The 22,161-nt window shown below is 43.1% G+C and overlaps 1 protein-coding gene across 13 annotated transcripts in view; it reads left to right on the forward strand.

The window, feature by feature from the left end:
* DOCK10 (dedicator of cytokinesis 10) overlaps window positions 1–17,222 on the forward strand; it is a 214,440-nt gene extending 197,218 nt beyond the window's left edge. For 11 of the 13 annotated variants that reach the window (XM_081192469.1, XM_081192475.1, XM_081192476.1 and 8 more), the window contains 10 exons: window positions 644–750; window positions 2,437–2,559; window positions 3,610–3,723; window positions 8,626–8,772; window positions 10,279–10,489; window positions 12,270–12,460; window positions 13,381–13,481; window positions 13,756–13,894; window positions 15,096–15,171; window positions 16,607–17,222. In XM_081192469.1, coding sequence (XP_081048595.1) covers window positions 644–750; window positions 2,437–2,559; window positions 3,610–3,723; window positions 8,626–8,772; window positions 10,279–10,489; window positions 12,270–12,460; window positions 13,381–13,481; window positions 13,756–13,894; window positions 15,096–15,171; window positions 16,607–16,674 — 1,277 coding nt within the window. In that variant the 3' untranslated portion in view covers window positions 16,675–17,222. The remainder of the gene's footprint in view (window positions 1–643; window positions 751–2,436; window positions 2,560–3,609; window positions 3,724–8,625; window positions 8,773–10,278; window positions 10,490–12,269; window positions 12,461–13,380; window positions 13,482–13,755; window positions 13,895–15,095; window positions 15,172–16,606) is intronic. The other 2 variants (XM_081192473.1, XM_081192470.1) reach the window with 1 other exon arrangement.
* Window positions 17,223–22,161: the final 4,939 nt, after the last annotated feature.

The raw sequence follows: 22,161 nt of genomic DNA on the forward strand, positions 1-22,161 counted from the left end.
TATGGTGATAGTTCTGAGTCTTGAAATGAGTGGATCAAATGTGAATTTCAACCATTTGTTCTCTCAAAACCTTTCAAAATGGTTTCAGGCCAATCCAAGATTCAGGCCATGTTCAAAAGAAGCTAGATTCTGTGCCAGCAGTATTCATTGTCACCACCTTGCCCTACCCTCTTTTCCTAAATCACCTTGGCAAGGGGGCTGGATGATGGGAAGGCAATTCATCTTTTCATAACTTCAGACTAAACACAAAGCATATGATTCTGTCAGCATTTTTTTTATTTATAAAGAATCCGGGAACGTTGTTTATTTATGAATGGTCCAAATAAAGAAATGCCTTGCCATATTAGCAATACAATTATTTGGGAGGTTTCTCAATAATGCTTTTTGAATAAGAATATTATTTGCCTGAATCATCCAATCATAACACTTCAGCCTTGCCAATAGGTTAATGAACTGAATGGAATTTATAAATAACCTATCACAAAATTACCCCATTCCATTTGTTCTACTCGCCCTATGGGCTCTGAAAAAAGTCCTTTTGATCAGCATTTCTTTAAAGCATTCTTTATAGTAGCATCCTCTTCTTTTTAAGAGTGTAATATTAATAGATTCATGGGGCTCTTTCTCTTGTTTTTTTAAAAAGGCTTGTTTTCTATGGGATGGCCAGCTTTCCTCAACATTACACCAAATATTAAAGAAGAAGGAGCTATGAAGGAAGACTCTGGAATGCAGGATACACCATATAATGAGGTCAGCAGTGCTAATGTTTACACCCTGATCCCGTGCATGCTTTTTCAGAAATAAGTCCCACTGGTTATGTTCATATGTCATGCTAGACCATTGTTTAGTGTGACATGCATGAGCTGGGATAAGCCCGAGTGAGCCTCAGGCCTGCACACTCACCTCTTCCCTGCCCTCCTAGCCAGGAGGAGAACCACAAAAGCTTTTGCCGTCCGTTTCTTATCAACTTTAGCTTGTCAGTAGTTCTGATTAGTTTCAAAACCAACCAGCTTCAAAATATGGGTTATGAAGCTGACTTGTTTACACTAACCATAGTTAGTGCAATCCACGATCCCTGGTTCAGATGCAATAACCAACCATGTTTATGGGAAATTGAAAGAAAGTCTTCCAAAGATTTCCTCTCAGCACACAAGAAGGAGAGGAGAGGGTGAAGCACAAGAGTAAGCCTCAGGCTACTTCCAGCCCACATGTGTTGTGCTAAACCATGGTTTACTGTGACATATGAACATGACCAGTGGGACCTACCTAGACCAATGAAACCATACATAGGATTGCAGCTACATTTTACTTTTGCACACTACTTTTTGTTGCTGTATGAAACAAGCCACAGTAAAAAAACAACAGTTCTCTATCATCACAGCACAAGTACTACATATCTACAATTCTAATTTATCAGCAGAAATAATCTACAAAAATCTACAAAAATAGAATTTCAACAGTGCTCTCTGAGGCATAACCAGGAAGAGTGAGAACATCCCATTTCCTTCAGTGGAGCTTGCCTAGGACAAAATCCTAATTGATAGATAAATCCCCGATAGAGGGTAGGCTTATAATTGCCAAACCCAAAGTCCTGTTTTCAGTGTCTTATTGAAATGTTTACTAGCAGAGGGGGAAGCTGGGAAGAGAAATCAGTGCTATTTGCTGGATCATCCATCAAGGAACTGAAATCTTCTAAGAATCTTCTAAGAAGCTGGGATTGTCAGAACTTTGAACAATATGTTGAGGGACCCTCTCTTTCTATGAAAGAAAACAATACCTTGAGCAAAAGCTATATGCTCCAAAATGAAACGTCTATTGCCCACAGAAAGCATGCACTGAAATAAATTGGTGGGTGTATCCAGTTTTGGAAGAAGAGGCATCCTTTCACCCCATATATCTGAAAGCAGGAGAATTGGAGCTAGTTATATCAATGTGTTTGATAGCTGATCATGCATGTAGCCTTTCTGGGTCTCAGAAAAGTCTGTTGGATTTTATCCTTATGTGATTGATCTGCAACCAATATAAATAATCTAGCAGGTGTGGATGGTCTTTCAGTTGTGTCTGATGTTCCTTATGACACCACACTTTTGCTTAAAGTTAGGGCAGCTTCTTGGATGCCTTTACTATGCTGAAACTACCTGCATTTAGTAGACGTGCTCATAGATTGCATACAGTGATTCACATGCCCACATAAGTCACCTCATGCTATCAACTTAAGAAAGATAGTGGCAGCATGTGAGCATGTACATTGCGGTGCAACACCTATTAACACACCTACCAAAACCAAGCAGCCTTGGCATGTAAGATGCAAAGATGTCCTTAGACGTTTGCTTCAGTTACTTGCTTCACTAATTTCTTAAACCAGGCCTTTGATTTCAACTATACCAACAGTGTTAAGACACAGATTTAACATTCTTTTTACTTGTGCGATTACAGAATATCCTTGTGTCGCAGCTGGAATTGTGTGTTGACTTTTTGTGGAAATCTGAAAGATATGAGCTCATTGCTGAAGTTAACAAGCCAATCATTGCAGTGTTTGAAAAACAGAGAGACTTCAAGGTAAGAAAAGCTGAAAATAAGATCTAGCAGTTGCTCTGGGAAGAGTCCTGGAAAATGCCATGGCATAGTTGGACATACTTTCATTTTTCATTCTTTTTCCCATGTTATTCCTCCTCTAGTGGCTAAAGACTTTGTGTATAGCCTATGCACAGTGACAAAAGGCATGGTGGTGATGCAGAGGACAGTTTCTAGGCTACAGTTTTTCCACTCAAGTCTGGTACTATCATCAGTACAACTAGGCAGCCACCTAGGGCACAGGGCTCAGAGAGACCATCTCAATGTGAATTGAGTTTGTTGGACTCTTCGCAATTCTGCACACAGCAAAAACCAATGTGCCAGAAGCTTTCTGCACTCCTGTTGGCTCACCCAGGACAGAGGGTATTCGTGGCATAAGAAAGACACAACAATTTGCTTTGCCTGTGTAATTCTGTTATCCATGTCCAGCCTGCTTCCTCCAGCTATGGCGTTGCACTATAGAGAAGTGGCTTTCAATGCATTCAGCTATATGTGAAGGGAAATCCTGACAACCCCAATACAAAATGTGCACACTTTTTTGAAAAACATTTTATTTAAAAGTTTTCCAACTAAGACAATATGCCCAACTTTCTCCCTTTCCCTTCCTTGCCTACTCTCCTTTCCCTTCCCTCTTCCATTTAAACACTTGCCCGTACAGTGAGCCCAAATTGGCATTGGTCGAGTCAAACATGTGTGGGGAGCCTCTTGAGAAGTCCTGCAATACAAGTGGTTCATAGAGAGAGAAAATAATTAATAAATCCATGTAACAATTACAATTAAAATTAGTGAAACCTTTTTTTTTCAAATGCAGCTTTTGTTTTGAGTATATACAGAAGGAGCAAGTGGGAAGAGATTAACTCCCATAATTGACATAGGACTTACGCACTTTGCTTATAATGGCGAATGTGGCTAGACTAAAGCCTCTTAAATTAGTGATCCAGGGAGCTCCCAAGTTTACTGCAAAGTTGTATTGAAGATCAGTGCTTTCACTTTTTAAAAAGCCTATTTTTATTTCATTCATTCTTCTACCTCCAGAGACTGTCAGAGTTGTACTACGACATCCATAGATCTTATCTGAAAGTGGCAGAAGTCGTGAATTCTGAGAAGCGCTTATTTGGACGGTACTACCGGGTAGCATTTTATGGGCAGGTGAGTGACTCCAACATGTTTGCGAACATACAGATACCATATACATTTCTAAAAGACAGTTCCACAGATGCTCTTCTTAAGGAAAGTATAATAAGAAAACAAGATGATATTGGGTGATATTAAGGATGATGCTAGCTGACTTACTATTAAGGATCTAATTCTGAAATCTTTGCTGAAGATTGGAGTGAACCAGTGCTACCATCTCCAGAGCAAAAGTCAGGTCTTTAATATAAATATATATTTAATTGAGGCAGTGCATAAGCAATATTGATGGGGCCTTGCACAAGAAATTGGCTGTTTCCCTGCACATCTAGATACAAGCCTATGCATGCTTACTTGGGGTGTAAGTCCTATTCAGCTTCCAAATAAACATGCACAGGATCAAATACAATTAACATGACAGCAGTGAAGCACCATGAATGGTGACACAGAAGTGATTGATCACTAACCATGTTTACCTATTTGAGATCCCATAACATACCTCATAGTCCTTGGAGGTAGTCTAAAATTATGGCAGGTCTATCACTTTCAACTTTGGTGGCATCAACGGACCCAATAGCCAGTCTCATCATTTCAATTGTTTACTCGGAGATAAAAGAGATATGCACATTTTCTAATGGGAAACAGAGAAAAGGGGATACAAATAGCACCTTTATTCTCTGGCGATTCCTCCTGCCACTTGACGTTTGTCATGTTATCCAAAATTATCCCTACTACAACTGCAAAATAGTTTTAAGCCATCAAGATGTATTTTTTTTCCTATGTGGCCTGAAATCCACATCCCTGCATTAGTTGTATTTCTCATAGACTCTCTGGCTTTGCTTTCTAGCTTGCCTCTGATGCTCTCTGCAGTACATTGTAGAGTAGTCTTGGAGCACGTGCTCTTTCTGCCTGCTTGTATTGGTGTACTGTGTGCTTATGCTTGCCTCTGCTATGCACCAGTTGGGTCAGGGGACTAAGCATGCTCTCTGAGAGAGTGCTCTCCAGGCAAACAATTCCCCCTAATCTAATGAAAAGAGGAGGTGTGTAAAGAACAGATTGATCTGAATCATTCTGTCTGCTAATTAGGTTTTAATGCAGAAATTTGCTCTTTTCTTCTCTTGGTCTTATTCAAGGCTGTGGTAAGTTGTCTATTCTTTTGCATGCTTTTTCTTTAATTCTTCTTACTCATTGTCTTCCCTGTATGAGTTAACCCTAACTTCAAGTGCTTTAGCATTCAATGTGAGAGGTGAAATGACATTGCTTTCACTCATTTATATGCCGTGTCGCATCTTGCAAAACTAATTCTTTTGCTCTGCTTTCTGAAATTACAGCGGTTTCTTTGCTGTTTACATACTTGAGGCTTAATCCTGTTCCTCTGTCCAGAGGAAACAGGTTCAGGCCATGTCTCCTTTTCACTGAAATGTCCACTGCAAGCAGATTTGCCAGTTATGTATTTGCAGAGCTAAGAAGGTATTTATAGTTATCTCCATCCCCACCCACAGTGAAACTATTTCAGGGTCTTGTGCACACATGGCATTGTTGCCATGAATTGTTGGGTTTATTGCCCAACTTAGATACCTATCTCTGCGCAGCTCCTCAAATAAATGCTCAAGAGGCCAGAAACCTTCCAGAATATAACTGCAGACCAGAAATAGGGTGCCTCTGGCCCTCTAGATGCTGTTGGTTGTTTGCATATCTGGAGCGTATTCAAAATTGAAGGGCGTAGTCCAGCCAAGCTAGAGGTGCAAAGCATGGCTGGTGGGAAAAGTGTCCTGGAAAGAGTGGCTGTGACCTGGGGAAAGTCCTGAGGGCCAAATGGAGAAGGTTGCATTTGGCCCCTGCCTGCCTACAAGATGGGAGGAGAGAGAGAGGAGGCTGCACTGAAATGGCAGAAATGGGGACACCACTAAGAGTCTCTAGGAGAAGCCAGGGTGGTGGAAGAGAACCTTGGACCTCCAGTGATCAACCAGTAAGGGAGGAGGTAGCCCCAGTCAGCTGGGACCTTCAAAACCAGAATCCAGAGATACCTTGTAGGAAGCATATAAGACCGGGGTCAGGGGTGAGAGATCAGGGCTAAAACAGAAAGCAAATCAAGAGGGAAGATGGGGAGGGAAAACAGGCATGTCTAGGAGGAGCTACACTGCTGTTCCAGGGCCAATCTATACCTCACCTACCTGACCAAGAGATGAACAAGGAAGCCTTTGCATTCCAGAGGACATCCCGGCAGATAGGCAGAATAGCCCATGTGGCTGGCGATGTGGGCAGCCAACCACAGGCTCTCCTGGATGCAAGTCCTGTGCTTAACTCCAGTCTCACCTGCTCACTCATTTGGCACAAGGAAAACCCTCAGAATTGTCCCCTCTCTCAAGGAGGCAGATGCTTCTATTAAACTTACTTTTAGTGGAGCCCAGGTGATGTAACTCAGGGCAGCCTTGAAAAAAAGAGACTGTAATACAAGCCTCAAGGCTATCCCTTGCTGTATCCCAACTGATTAAGAGCCATTTTGGCAAGTAAGAGGAGGAGGAGGCAATAAATAAATGGTTATGAGGCAGAAAGGACTACGAGAGGTTTTTCTGTAATCATCAATGGGCTGCTGTTTTTTTTTTAATATATATTTATTAGCATTTTCTATAATGAAACAAAAACAAAAATAAATGGGCTGCTGTTACAACCTTCTTCCAGACCCTGTCGCAGTTGCCAGACTTGAAATAAAACATTCCTATGTGGCTGGAAACAAGCTGTTCAGGGGGGATCACAAGGGCAAAACCCAGTGCAAAAAACTGGGAATGGCCAGGGAATGACTTTGGCCCTTGCTTTTCTGGTTTCAGGTGTAAAAGCCAAAGAACCAGCCAGTTGTCATTTTTTATTTTTGCTCAATCTGCAGCTTTGATTTATGAAAGGGAGGGCAATGTGAAAAAGACAAAAAATAATAAAGGAAGAGTGGACTTTAAAGTTGTGTTCATGTATGGAAAATCTATTGTAGCATCTTTCTACGCATTAAATATTTCAGTGCACCCATTTATCGAGTGGCAAGGAGATCTTCATCTGCTTGGCTGTTGTAGCAGATCTGTTCACCTAAAGCAAGGATGGGAATCTGCTGCCCCCCAGATGTTGTTGGACTTCCAGCTCCCATCATCTCCCACCAACCAGTGATCAGAGATTGTGGAAGCTGAAATTCAACAACATCTGGAGGACCACAGGTTCCCTGTTCCTGATTTTGAAGGTGTTTATTTCAAAATTATTTGAGGCTTTGAAATACTTTCTTTGAGTTAGCATCAACACCTTATCGTCATGGTGATTGTGAACTTGCAGGTTCTCTTTCCCTGGCAATATTATATATCAGAGGCTGCTCATTATGCTTAGCAAGCCAGCAGTTTATACTGAAATGTTGGTGTCCAAACATACTCAACTTCACAGTACAGTTCAAAAACATCGAGAGAGCTAAACCTAAGAAACTGAAAAAAGTAAATCTTCCCAGAAAACTGCAGAAATTTCACAGGTTTAAAACATGTTGTTTAGTAATACCTTATGAGAAAGCTTCTTGGTCAACAATGACTCTTTTAAAAAGAAGCAGAACTGCTATCATATGACTTATTTAGTACTCATGTATGTACAGACATTAGTATTTCTATGTAACCAGCTCTTTCTTGACAAGAATGCATTTGATGAAAAACCCACAGAAGACTCCAATTCTACGGTTCACAAACACAGATCTGAAATACAAAATTCCTAAATGAGGATTTCTGGGGCTCACAGAAAAACTATGTTTTAGACTTCACTATTCATAAGCCAGCCTGAACAATAGACAAAAATAATGCTTCACTCAAGTTCTGTAAAATAGGTGCAATTATGTGTACCTAAGAGTGTTTTGAAAACGTAAAGTTTTCACAGAGCTGCTGACTTCTTAATTGCCACCCCCAAATGTTTGGCTGCCAGGAGAGTCAGAGTGAATGAGTCACCCCAACACAAAAAGAATGGTGAAAGGAAACACATTTTCTTCCTACATCAGGATCCTTCCTGATGAGCTTGAGGATTCTGTAAACATGTGGAGGAGGCACAAAGGAAGGATTCAATAGTGGCACAGCACTTCATAGGAATATATCCGGAGTCGGCTTTGTTACTGGTTTTACTGCAAAACTTCACATTTTGAGAAACATGGCAGTCCTCTGTCAAGTTCTTGCCCTCTATTACTATAGCACATAGTCAGGCTTATGGCTTATCCACACTTCCTACAACTCCCATCATCCCTGACCACTGGTCCTGCTAGCTAGGGATGATGGGAGTTGTAGTCCAACAACTGATGGAGACCCAAGTTTGAGAAACTTCAGTAGACTAACAACACAAGCCTGTGTATGTTTACTCACAACCAAATCCTACTGTGTCCAGTCAGCTTTTCCACCCACTAAATTCTGTTTAGAGTTGGCTGTTAACCCCTAACATGCTTCTAAAGCATTTTGTCCTACTTTAATTGCAGACTTTCCCCCCTGTTCTGTTTATTTTTCGCTGAATAGTGGGTTGAACATATATTAATGGCGCTGTGAGATTATTTCACATCTCCTGTGACAATTACTGGATTGCACCACACGGTGGTGCAGTCTCCACAAAATGCGGGTGCCCCTGTTATACTGTACTGACTAGTAGTTTGCTCTCCAAAGAGATTTTCTTTCGCATTTCACATCAGAGTTTTGTCCCACTGGTAAAAAGCTTAGATTCATCCTGTGCTAATATACAGAGTTTGGTTTTCTTGCCTTCCATTCCTTCATCAAGCACACGCTGCAGCATTCAGATAAGCTGGTGTGTGTGGTTTGCTTTATGTCCCTTATCAATTAGATATGTTACACCTTCCATCCACAGTGGATTGCTTGGAAGTATTGTCTTGCTTACTTTCCTCTTAACTATTATGGTTTGTATTTTAAATAGGGCTTTTTTGAAGAAGAGGAGGGCAAGGAATACATCTACAAAGAGCCCAAATTAACAGGCCTGTCTGAGATCTCCCAGAGATTGCTGAAGCTTTATGCAGATAAGTTCGGAGCGGACAATGTGAAAATAATCCAAGACTCAAACAAGGTACGGAAAAAAATTAGCACCGCTGAGACTCTGAGCACGAGGTAGCTGTAAGTTCTGCTGCACAGGCCCCGCTGAAATAAATGGAATATGTGCAGAAACACATTCTTATGTGGCTCCCAGCATTTCACTGGGATTTGCAAAGGAAAAAGTCCTGATGGATTGTCCTCAAAGATTCTGGACGTGAAAGGATGTTGATTTCTAGCACACCTTAGTAATCACAGTGCTGTTCCCTTGTTAGCATGTAGTAGTTCATAATACTTAAATGAGCAGGTCAGGGGCTAATTCCGCTAACCAGCAAATAAAGGAAAGTTTATTGTTCATTGCCAAATGTATTGAAATGCGGTTGCATCCAGAGAGTAGACCAGCTGGAATTAATCGACCTAACTTACTCCTATCCATTCATTTCAGTGGGTAGGATTTAATTGGAGGCAACCCACTATAAGAAAACACTTGGTAAAATCTTTCTGTACAATGAAGGACTAGAGGAGTGAGGGCCTTGTGCCCCTTCCACTTTTGGTACTTGCTAGGCCAGACTTTCCCAAGCTCGTGCCTTATGGACTACAACTCCCATCAGCCCCAGCCAGCTTGGCCAATGATGGGAGTTGTAGGAGGCCATCAGATTGGGGAGAGCTGCACTAGGCTATTGCTGAGAATGAGAGATCCATGAGCACCTATATTTCAAAAGAGCTCTTCCTCTCACATGGCTGCAGTTTACTTGGTCTCAGTAGCTTGCCAGAGGTGGTATGGAAGGCTGGATGAAGATATAGATTTAGGGATGAATTGTATTTGGAGTTTCCTCTGATTTGCTTGCTTACTCTTTTCCATTCAGAAGACTTGAAATGACGTGCTTGAAATTAGATATTTAAAAAATAATCTCAGACATACAACCTCAGACATCGTTGTTGTTGCTGCTGTTGTTATTTATTACCTGCCGTTCACCATAAGCTTACAACATTACGTTGTTGAAACTTTACAGCCATAAGTTTGCAATATAAAGATACAATATTGAAAGCAATTAAAACAATGTATAATTCTACAAATAACTCGTTGGGTAGCTTAACCTCACGCACCAAATCGAAGTGCAAGCAGGAGGAGTTTGCATGTTTAACTTCCAAGTGAAGGGTTGAATCATGGTGGAACTGCCACCAAGAAAGCCTTCCTTAGGGATTGTTGCCTTTCACTTTCTGTCATGAGAACACTCCCCGCTACACACACACTTTAGCCAGTAGAAATGCCCAAGTACAAAATTCATGTGCACCCTGTCGACTGCAAAGAGCACAGGGCTATATAAACCACTGCCATTCTTTTCAGAATGCATAGAAAAAGGACTCTGATCTTCCTTGCCATGCCATTAAAAGAAAGAGGATGGGGTTGTTTGCGCCTCCCCCCGCCACCGCCCATCCCCACTACCGAGCCATTCGTTGCTATATCTGTCTTTAATTAATGTTTGGTCATACTCCCCATTCTGATCTCAGCTGTTTCATTTCATTTGCCGTGCCTGTCCAGGTTAACCCCAAAGACTTAGATCCGAAATACGCTTACATCCAAGTGACATACGTCACACCCTTCTTTGAAGAGAAAGAAGCCGAGGAGCGGAAGACTGACTTTGAAATGCATCACAACATCAATCGCTTTGTGTTTGAAACGCCCTTCACGTTGTCAGGGAAGAAACACGGAGGGGTGGAAGAGCAATGCAAGAGAAGGACCATTCTGACAAGTATGATGGTTGTTGCATTATTTAGGGCACAAGGGAGGCTTGTTGTGGAGCTGCCAAAGGTTGCACTCAGGAATGTATAGTTTTAGGAGGGAATCTTTGTTTTTAGAACATTTGGCACATAACCTTTTTCCCCCCCAGGACCAAAGTTCTTCATTTCTTTTGTTAAAATTGTGTGAGTTATTGGTTCAGCAAACCTTATTTGTTCCTGCAATCTGGATCTCATTTTCCTATATCAACTATAGTACTGTACCTTAGAACTTCAATACACAAAGCCTATAAAATGCATATTAAATAATCCATGTATTTAAAAAAAATAAAATAAACAACTATTGCAGGGGGGGGAGCAGAGTGGCAATATCTTGGACATGCCCACTGAAACAAAAGTGAAAGCTAGTCCACATTCTCAGCACTGCAAACAAAGAAAGAAACAACCCATAGTATGTTAGCAAGCAGATACAGAGAGGTTTCTGCAAATTGAGCAAAGGTAGAAAGATGCTATTTTGCCATCCAAGTTGGGTAGGATGCAGGCCTATGCTGGACACTCTTTAGTCCTGTTGAACTCCCACTGAGCTAGCTGTGATCAGTTTTGTCCCACTGATTTCCTGTATGTGTCTACTCAAAATTCCCATCACGTTCCATGGGACTTACTCCCAGTTAAGTGGGCATAAGATAGTAGCCTAAAGTGATTAACATAAAGGTAAAGGGACCCCTGACCGTTAAGTCTAGTTGCAGACGACTCTGGGGTTGCGGTGCTCGTCTCACTTTACTGGCTGAGGGAGCCAGCATACAGCTTCCAGGTCATGTGACTAGCATAACTAAGCCGCTTCTGGCGACCCAGAGCAGCACACGGAAACACTGTTTACCTTCTCGCTGGAGTGGTACCTATTTATCTACTTGCACTTTGGCGTGCTTTCAAACTGCTAGGTTGACAGGAGCAGGGACTAGGCAACGGAAGCTCACCCCGTCGCAGGGATTCGAACTGCCGACCTTCTGATCAGCAATCTCTAGGCTCTGTGGTTTAGACCACAGCGCCACCCACTGATTAACATAGCCTGGATCAAAAACTATTCCTTTTTGGTATGGTTGCTGTTTCTACTGAAGCTTCTTTAGAGTTAATCATGCTGGACAGATTTCCTCTAAGCATCCCCATCAGTAGAAGCCCTGTGCAAGGACTTCCATTTGTGCAACAGGGCCTCCTCCCCCCATGTCCCCCTGAGCTTAGCTTGGGGGAGTCTGGAGAACCCTCTGAGAAGGAAGGAGGGGCAGTTCAATCTGGCAAGCTACACAGTTTATGCAGATGTAGCGACTGAAAGAGCATGACGTTGAATTCCATCCCACCATTTTTGGAGAAGTTTTTAATGCTTGATGTTTTTGTTTGGTTTTTTCCTGTCCCTCTCTATTTCTGTTGGTAGCTGTTCAGAGTGTCTGGGACAACCCAGTCAGATGGGAGGGGTATAATAAATTTATTAATCTTATTATTTGCCCATCTCCTAATTTACTGGAGAATAAATTAAAAATAAAGTGCTAGATTTTATAATAGGAATGATGTCGTTCTTTTACTCTGAGAATAAATTCTGTTGTGTAGTGATTCAGTTTGTGTAGTGTGTTCATCAGCATTCAGAATTTTGTTAAAAAATATTGAAAGTCCAGTAAATGGATTTATTACATAAGCACTGCATGAATGATGGCTGCATTTTAATTGTGAATATGTGAGATTAATGCCTTGACTGCAGGAGAAGGGGAATTTTCCTTAAACGTGCCCTCTTGTGTTTGCATGCAGCCAGCCATTTATTCCCTTATGTGAAGAAAAGAATACAGGTCATAAGCCAAACAAGCACAGAGCTGAACCCCATTGAAGTAGCCATTGATGAGATGTCTAAGAAGATTTTGGAACTCAATCAGCTTTGCACAATGGAGGAAGTAGATATGATTAGGCTACAATTGAAACTACAAGGAAGTGTCAGTGTTAAGGTAAATATGGCTTGGTCCTTCATTGAGGCTTAAGGATTTCAACATTTCATATTACGCGTCATCAAAAGGAACAAAATCTCCACTTTTTTGTCGTTATTCTGTTATGGACTTTATTACTCATAATCAAAAGCTACCACAATCTAAACCTGAAGTATGTGCCGACAACCCAAAAATCTCTCACCTCTTGAAGACTGCAGTGTGCATAAAAATATTATAAGGATAAAACCACAATGTCCCCTATAGGTTACAAGCAAGTACATAAATTGTTACCTTTTTTAAAAAAAAAATATAATAAAATGTTTTGTACTATAGCAGCTGGAAATGGACAGACACAGGGCATCCCTTTTTATGTAAAAGCTTTTATTAAAATTTTTCCATAATACAGTAAAATTAGAAATAAACAAAGAAGAGAAAAAAACAATAGAAATAAAGAAAAGAAAAAGAGAAAGAGAGAAGCTTGAGACCTATAGGGAGTTATTCAAATTCCTACCAGGATTCTTATCCTAGACCTTGCATTGCGTTGCTGTTTAAGCAAACTGTTTTTAAGCCTGAGGCTGATAATTTCAACCACCTCAAGTGCAATTTGGATTCATACTAGGTAACAGAACAGGATTTAGAAAAAACTTTTAAGCTCCTGACTGTTCCTTTGGCATCCCGCCCCATACCTGATGTCATGTATGAAGTCAGGTGTAAAGTGGACAGGCATGGCTTCCCAAAAACAGCCTGGCAGGGCACATGGGGAGGCCTGAGAGCCAAGTCCATCCATCCGTCCCCAGGCTTAAAGGTGTGGACAATTAAGTAGAACAGAAATCCTGTTGAATAAATGAAAAGAAATGGCAAATCCTCACAAGATAAGATAGCATAGGACTTTCTCCAGCTTTGCCCTTCCTTGTTAAAAAGCAGCATGTTTTATCTTTCAGGTAAATGCAGGACCAATGGCTTATGCGCGAGCTTTCCTTGAGGAAACAAATGCGAAGAAGTACCCAGACAACCAAGTTAAACTTTTGAAGGAAATCTTCAGGTAAGCTTTTCCATTCCAGAGACAGCAAGGCAATCACTCCTTTAAGAAATGTTCAGCAAATGAAACTAAAGCTATTTGACTTAACGTTAACCAAATCCTGACAAAGCACCAGGCGGCAAACACAGAACCGCATTCTTCTGTTCATACGCAGAGAGAGAAAACCCTTGAAGTTCAGTTGCGCCTGTCTCCATCACTGTTTAAATCCGTAATGAGAGAAGAATACTGTTTTGCATTGCCTAGATATTAAAAATGTGGCGTTTCCTGTGCTATGCAGGCAGTTTGCAGACGCATGCGGACAAGCTCTGGAAGTTAATGAGCGGCTGATTAAGGAGGACCAGCTGGAATACCAGGAAGAAATGAAATCTCATTACAAGGATATGCTCAGTGAGCTCTCTGAAGTTATGAATGAACAGGTTGGCGATTCTGTTTTATCTCCTTGTGGCTGATGGCTTGGACCTATTTTATTTCTCTTATTCCTACGGCATTAGAGATGTTACAGGAGGCAGCCTGAGCCTGGTTTGGAGAAGAACCTGGGGAATGGGGGGTTGGAAGTCCAGCTGGAAAGGAAGGGACAGGTCTTCCAACTCCCAAACTTCCTTCACTTGGAGAGCAATTCCTGGCTGCAGACACCCCCATCTCCACTCCTCATCCTCATCTTACAAAGCCTAGCCCTACCAGTGGTGATGCTCTGCCTCTACGGTCAGAAGTAATACTTCTGAATACCACTTGCTGGAAGCCACAGGAGGACAGAGGGCTCTGGTGCTCAGGTCCTTCTTGAGAGCTTCCCCACAGCCATCTGGTTGGCCACTGTGAGAACAGGATGCTGGAGTAGATGGGCCATGGGCTTGGTCCACCAGGCTCTTCTTGTGATCTTAACCTCCAGGCCCCAGACATACACCCCCTGCCTTTTCCTTACGTCTCACTAGGATTCAAGTAAGATCAACACTGATCAGGAAAAGAAATGCAGCCCACCATGTTGTCTGTTAGATTTTTCCTTATGCCCTAGCAACACATCTCTGTCCCACCAGTCAGTACGGCCTGCAGGAAGAACCCTAGCCTGCTGGCACATCTCAGGTCTCACAGGAGGCTCCAGGTTCAAATCTGCACTGGAAAAGGAGGGGAGCCCACCCCCATTCAGGTACAGCATCCTCAGTTATATCACCCATCCCCTTCCTGCTGCTCTGCCCATTATGCCAGCCCCATTGGGTTGCATCTGAGGAGGCCTGAGCCAACTGACTGCCTCATACACCTTGGCAGTGGCACCTCTCCCACTTGCACACCCCAAGAGTCCTGCCCTCCCAGAGCACCTGAGTGAGCAGACAGCCACGGGAGATGCTTGCGTATAGGGTTACCCCTTTAAGCTTGCTTGGTAGATCTCAGCTTTCACCACCTCAGCACATATATTAACCATGCAAACCGAAAAGGTCAACTCTCCTGTTGTAATTTTACCGCATCCAAGTATAACGTGTGTGTGTGTCGACCACAAATAGCCCTTAACTGCATTTTCTCGCCTGGGCTTTGGGGGTTGCTCATTGCGTTGCTCATTGTCACATTGTTTGTGTCTTCCATGGCAGTAGCATCTTCATCAACATCTCTCTCTCTTTTTCCTGACAGCTCTGTCATGGTCACTGCTTATACAACTTCTCTGCCTCACTGTCTAACATTTCCCTCAATACTATAGCCAAAAGTGGTATGTTTGGTTTTCTTTATGTCTACATGCTCCTTTACTGTCATACATCCTCACTTGGCTAGTCTTCTGTGTAGCCCGACTTTTAATGTCTACTTAGGACATCATCTCTGTTTTGATTCTTGTAGCAAAGGAATGGGCAAGGCTTTTTTCAGCCAGAGCTCAGCTCCGGCACCTCTCAGATGGATGCAATTGATATAAGAGAATAAAGGGAAAGTTTGTGGTGAGTTCCGGCACCACTTTTTCTAGAAAAATAGCACTGGGAATGGGCATGAGTCACCATTTCCTTTAAAGAGCTTAGGACATAATATGGGATCAGAGAGAAATGTAAGGATAGGATACAGTGTACTCTTGTTTAGGCCTTTGCGGACTTATAACTGAGGCCCATTTCCTATGTTCATTTTTTAATACACACACTTCTCACTTGAATTAATATTTCTTTCGAACATTTGTGCCACACAAACACTATTATTTTTACCTCACTCGGTAAATGCTACCTGTAATCACAGCAAACCAGATTCATATACATGTTTTGAGATATAGAAGTGCCACAGCAATCATGTTTTTTATTATTGTTATTGTTATACTGTTATATCACAAAAAGAAAAATGTCCACGTTTTTTACAGCAATGATACATAAAACCTGCAACAAAAAATATTTAAAAACCCAGACATCAATAAACCAATGTGGAAAGTTATTTTCTTAATTGCCCACATAGGCCTGGCAGAATAGAGAAGTTTCCAGTGGGCATTTAAAGGGTAGTACCAAAGGCACCTGCTGAATCTCTATTGGCAGAGTATTCCACAATGCTGGACCGGTTTCTTCTTGTTGTCAAATGAGCATCACCAATTTGGGAAATGACCAACAAGGCTCCATCTCAGTGATGGAGCTGGGATATAAGGAAGTGTTCAGACATCGCCTGAAGATACCCTGGACCTAAGTTGTTCAGGGCTTTGTAAATTAATATAAGAACCTTGAACCTCTCTCTGTAATAGAAGCAGCATGGTGATGTTACAAAGACAGAAGAAGCAAAAGTTGAAATCAGGGCAGGTTTTTTTGGGGGGGGGTGTTAGTGTGTTTTGCTTTCCGCTTTCTATTTTTATTTCTATTTATAGCCACTCTGAGCCCAGCCTTGGCTGGGGAGGGTGGGGTATAAATAAAAATTGTTGTTGTTGTTGTTGTTGTTGTTATTTATTTCTTCTGATTCAGGGAACATTCCGCCTTATAGGATTCCGGAAGGGGGCTGGGGGAGGAATGAGCAAGGTGGCAAAAGGACCCATAGTTGCCTTCCCTTTCATATGGCAGTAACTGCCATCCAGTACGATCCTTGGAAAGATATATTTTAGAACAACTGTGTTTAATATAGTACAATTGTATTGATTTCTGCCAGTTTTTCTGCATCTCATAAGTCTTTTTTTAAAACTTGTTCTTTAAAAGATCACGTACAAGGAGGATTCGGCAAAGCAGCAAGGAGTGGAACCAACTTATTCCCATGCAATCAGTAGAACAATCACAGGCCCACCTGGGCCACTGATTGTCTCCAGTGCTGACATTTGATCGCTGAAATTGACTTTCGACGGATTGCTAGAAAACCGGGATTATTCTGAATAAGCAAAATCATGATGGATCCCACGAAAATGAAACGCGGTGCATTGTTTTAATTTATTGAACATTTTCAGTGTTTTGTTTTTTTTAATTGTAAGTTTGATACTTTTAATGTTCTTGCCTTTCCTGATATTTGCACATTTCCTATGGTTTTCTTTATTATGGTTCAGCCTTTATTAAACAGACTGAAAGTGATATTTCCATTGAAAGTTTGGTTTCTCAACAAGCCTTACGCTTGCTGTAAATGATAATATAATCTAATTCCTAGTATACATATATTTTAAAAGTCAAAAGTGGATGTTTTATAACCTTTAAGAATATTGCGATTGTAAATAGAAGATGTGTAAAATATGTCATTTTTACAAAGTTTTTAGTTAATAATTACTAAAATGTGGATAACGTTTCAGATACAATTATATTAAAATATTTGTCTATGTGTAAAAAATTACTGATAATTATTTCTTTGTGATATGGGAATTCATCGGCATGTTGCAATGTCCATTGGGAATGCACCATACAAGTTGGGTCCGGCAACAGGAGTGTTTCAGTGTGCAGTGCTTTGGTTCAGGGTTCCATGCACTCAGTTTCATTCACCTTTCCCTGCCTACTGTATTCTCCTTTCTCCCCTGCCTAAAAAGTCCTTCATTGAGGGGCAATCCTATGGTAAGCTCCATTGGGATGAGCTGTTTAAGGTGCAGCAGATCTCCAGCTCATCCAGCAGATTACAGGCTCCGCTGGGCTCAGGAGGTATTAATCACCTCCCACTCTGGCATTATAAACTTAAGGTACATTCACACACACAATTCTGCCTGTCACAGGAGTGGAGAACCAAACACTGTTGCTGGATTTCCTTGCTGGCTGGGGTTGATGTATCTCTGATCTATCACATTTTTATCTGGCCCCTCCTCCAGGAAGCCCAGGGTGGTTTGTTTGAGGGTTACATGTGATTTTACATTGTTATTGGGTGAGCCTCCTTGAGAGTGTTGGAGTCCAACAACATCTCTGTTGTAGATCTTCCTGCCCAGCCTTCTCTCAATGCAGGAATTTCAGAGCTAGAAGTTGTCCAAACTGTGCTTGAAGACTTTGCCTGCCTTTAAAGGTGAGGAGCTGGGATTGTTGAGATGCAAATGAGGTTCCCTTGTGGGATAGTCCTTTGAATGTTGCTAACACCTTCCTAGCCCTTGCTGAGATGAAGTTGATTTCGAATAGTGATTATCTTTCAAAGTTGGATGAAGTTGCTGTGATTTAAAAGGGCTTGTGGTACCCTTCCTGGTTGTGTTGGGTATTTGTGTGCAACTGGGGTATGAGCTGTGTGTGTGTGTGTGTGTGTGTGTGTGTGTGTGTGTGTGTGTGTTTTGATGGATTGGTAGGTGCATTTATGAAGGTAAAGAATGGGATGTGTAGCTCACTATGTGAAAAAGTTGGGTGATATGTGTGTGTCCATGTACACAGAGGTTGTGTGAGGGTGTGTACGACTGTAGAGAGCAGTACGTAATGGAGATCAAGCAAGATGTGTTGAGTGAGTGAAAGACATGGGGGGGGGTGAAGAAATGGAGTGAACGGTGATCCTCCATCCTGCTCAAACCAGAGAAGCAGTCCCATCACTTTGTGAGTTGCCGCTGGTTACTTTTCTCATTAGAACACAGCAATTTTGCTGACTCGGACAGTCTGCAAATATATAAATCAAGGCAGTTTTGATAATAGAGGAAAAGGGTAAAATTTCATCGTTCTTAAATATTATCCTTTACCCCCTCTATTATCAACTTTTGCACTTATTTGTGTATTTTACTCACATTCATGGGAGATAACTTGTAATGGGGGGGGGGTTGCTTACTCATAACACACTATACTTCTCCAGTTCCCTTTTCTCATTTATATAGTGATAGTATTAGCTTGTGTGTAGATAATTGTTCCGTCTGTCACCTCTATAATACACACTGTTGAGTGAAGTGCTTGCTTGTAATGAAAATCAGCCTGCGTCTCATTATCAGCTTCAGCCACATAACCAAATGGAAGGAATGTGGATCTAATCTTCATGTTGGTGAGGACAGCTCTGCCTTTCATATTCAGCACTGGGAAAATTAAAAACCACTAAAATCACAGGGTTGTTAACAAAAACACAGTGTCTGAAAGTAACTTTTTAGTTACACGGCGATCTTCTAGGAGTTGCAATTCCTGCATTGCTGAGGAAAATATAACAAGAAAATGCCTCTGTATGTTGTTAAAAGTGCTTCTTTCTGAAGGTTGATAACAGTGATCAGGAAGAGCTGGTAGTGTTTTTCCATTCTCTGGATAGAGGCAAGGGGGACCTAATTGGAACAATTTTTTGGCCCTATATTCTGTTACCTGAGCACATCACTTTTCCTGCTATCATCAGGACCCTTGAGCCCAATGTTACCCTTCCCCTCTGCAGGGAGGTGGGACCAATTCGGATGGTCCGCCCCCGCCACTTAATGGATCCAAATGGTTTCCAGAGAGTGGTAGGGGATGCTTTATCCCATGTTGATGGCCTTTCAGCTGATTCCCTGGTGGCCCGCTGGAATGCGGAGTTAACCAGGGCTATCGACTGTCTGGCTCCAAAGCGCCCTCTCCGATTGCATGGAGCCCGGACAGCCCCGTGGTTTTCTTCGGAGCTGAGGGCGATGAAACAATCGCTGAGACGGCTAGAGCATCGGTGGCAGAAAACTCACTCCGAATCTGACCGGACACAGGTTAGAGCTCAACGTCGAGCCTACCAAGTGGCGATAGCGACGGCGAAGAAGACTTTCTTCACCGCCTCTATTGCATCTGCAGAAAATAGTAGCAGGAGACTCTTTCAGGTGGTCCGCAATTTAACGGAACCACCTTTACCACCGGGGCCTTGTAAAGACCCCAAGATCTCCTGCAACGATTTTGCAAAGTTTTTTGCAGATAAAATCACTCATATTCGGAAGGAGCTAGACACCACCGTGGGAGCAGGGCCGGGGCGGGAGAGTGCTAGAGCCCTGTCTGGTCAAGTTGCATGGAATCAATTTCAATCCGTTACCCCCGAGGATGTGGACAGGCTGCTTGGACGCGTGAAACCAACCACCTGTCTCCTTGATCCTTGCCCATCCTGGCTAATAAAAGCAAGCCGGGAAGGGCTGGGCGATGGGCTCTGCGGGGTGGTGAATGCTTCCCTCTGTGAGGGAACATTCCCAGATCCGCTGAAAGAGGCGGTCATTAAACCGCTTCTTAAAAAACCATCTTTAGACCCGGCCAGTGTGGCCAACTATCGCCCAGTCTCAAATCTTCCATTCTTGGGCAAGGTGATTGAGCGTGTGGTTGCTGAACAACTCCAGGCACTCCTGGAGGATGCGGACCATTTGGATCCCTTCCAATCAGGGTTCAGGCCTCATCATGGGACTGAAACTGCCTTGGTCGCACTGGTTGATGATCTCCGGCGAGCTAGGGACAAAGGTGAGAGTTGTTTCCTAGTTCTGCTGGATCTCTCAGCGGCCTTTGATACAATCGACCATAACATCCTTCTGGACCGTCTAGAGGGGTTGGGAGCTGGGGGCACTGTTATACAGTGGTTTCGCTCCTTCCTCCTGGGCCGTGTTCAGAAAGTGGTGGTGGGGGATGAGTGTTCAGACCCCTGGGCTCTCACTTGTGGGGTGCCTCAGGGTTCCGTCCTCTCCCCCATGCTTTTTAACATCTATATGAAGCCGCTGGGAGAGATCATCAGGGGGTTTGGACTGGGTGTCCATCAATATGCAGATGATACCCAGCTCTACCTTTCTTTCAAATCAGAACCAGTGAAGGCGGTGAAGGTCCTGTGTGAGTGCCTGGAGGCGGTTGGAGGATGGATGGCGGCTAATGGATTGAAGTTGAATCCTGACAAGACAGAAGTACTGTTTTTGGGGGACAGGGGGCGGGCTGGTGTGGAGGACTCCCTGGTCCTGAATAGGGTAACTGTGCCCCTGAAGGACCAGGTGCGTAGCCTGGGAGTCATTTTGGACTCACAGCTGTCCATGGAGGCGCAGGTCAATTCTGTATCCAGGGCAGCTGTCTACCAACTCCACCTGGTACGCAGGCTGAGACCCTACCTGCCCGCGGACTGTCTGGCCAGAGTGGTGCATGCTCTAGTTATCTCCCGCTTGGACTACTGCAATGCGCTCTACGTGGGGCTACCTTTGAAGGTGACTCGGAAACTACAGCTAATCCAGAATGCGGCAGCTAGACTGGTGACTGGGGGCGGCCGCCGAGACCACATAACACCGGTCTTGAAAGACCTACATTGGCTCCCAGTACGTTTCCGAGCACAATTCAAAGTGCTGGTGTTGACCTTTAAAGCCCTAAACGGCTTCGGCCCAGTATACCTGAAGGAGCGTCTCCACCCCCATCGTTCTGCCCGGACACTGAGGTCCAGCGCCGAGGGCCTTCTGGCGGTTCCCTCATTACGAGAAGCGAAGCTACAGGGAACCAGGCAGAGGGCCTTTTCGGTGGTGGCGCCCGCCCTGTGGAATGCCCTCCCATTGGATGTCAAGGTGATGGACAACTACCTGACATTCAGAAGACATCTTAAGGCGGCCCTATTCAGGGAAGCTTTTAATGTATGATATTTTAGTGTTTTTTAGTTTCTGTGGAAGCCGCCCAGAGTGGCTGGGGAAACCCAGCCAGATGGGCGGGGTACAAATAATAAATTATTATTATTATTATTATTATTATTATTATTAGTTATGTTTTCAAATGAGGGTTGGCACTTGCTCTAGCACTGCTGCATCCCTCCTGGTCCCAGATATGATACAGCCATTTAAAATGCCACTTGTGACTTAAGCACAATGTAGACATCCTCTGGGAGACTTTCCAGCTCATTTGAATCAAAAACACCAGCACAGCCGTGACAAAGTTTCCAAGCAACAGCAGGTCTGCTAGAGCAGGACACCACATATTAGACTAACATAACGGTTCTGTAAGATCTGGATGTACAATGTATAAGTACTGGTCTTTCAGAATATGACCAGTGGTTACATGCTTAATTTTGCAAATGGTTTTAGTCCTCCTGGAGTGATCTTGGTTGCTTGTGTGCCTCAGATGCTGAAGTGAGATAGCCTGGTCACTCTGGTCTGAATATTTCATAGAATCATAGGCTGATAGAATTGAAGAGTTGGAAGGGAACCTGAGGCTCATCTAGTCTAACCCCCTGCAATACTGGAATCTCAACATCAGGGCCGTCTTAAGCATATCCGGAGCCGTGGTGCAAAGCTCCCTCTACCGCCCCGCCGCCCCGCCGCCCCCCCCCCCCCCGTTTCCCAGAGTTTTTTAGGGAGGGCGGCACTGCTGGCATGACTGGAGGAGGCAGGCAGTGGCTAGAAGGCAGCTCCTCCGGCGGGGAAGAGGCAGACGGAGGCTCCAGGCACAGCACT

This window comes from Podarcis bocagei (genome assembly GCF_964188305.1).
Source record: "Podarcis bocagei genome assembly, chromosome: 4".
NCBI classification, from domain to species: domain Eukaryota; kingdom Metazoa; phylum Chordata; class Lepidosauria; order Squamata; family Lacertidae; genus Podarcis; species Podarcis bocagei.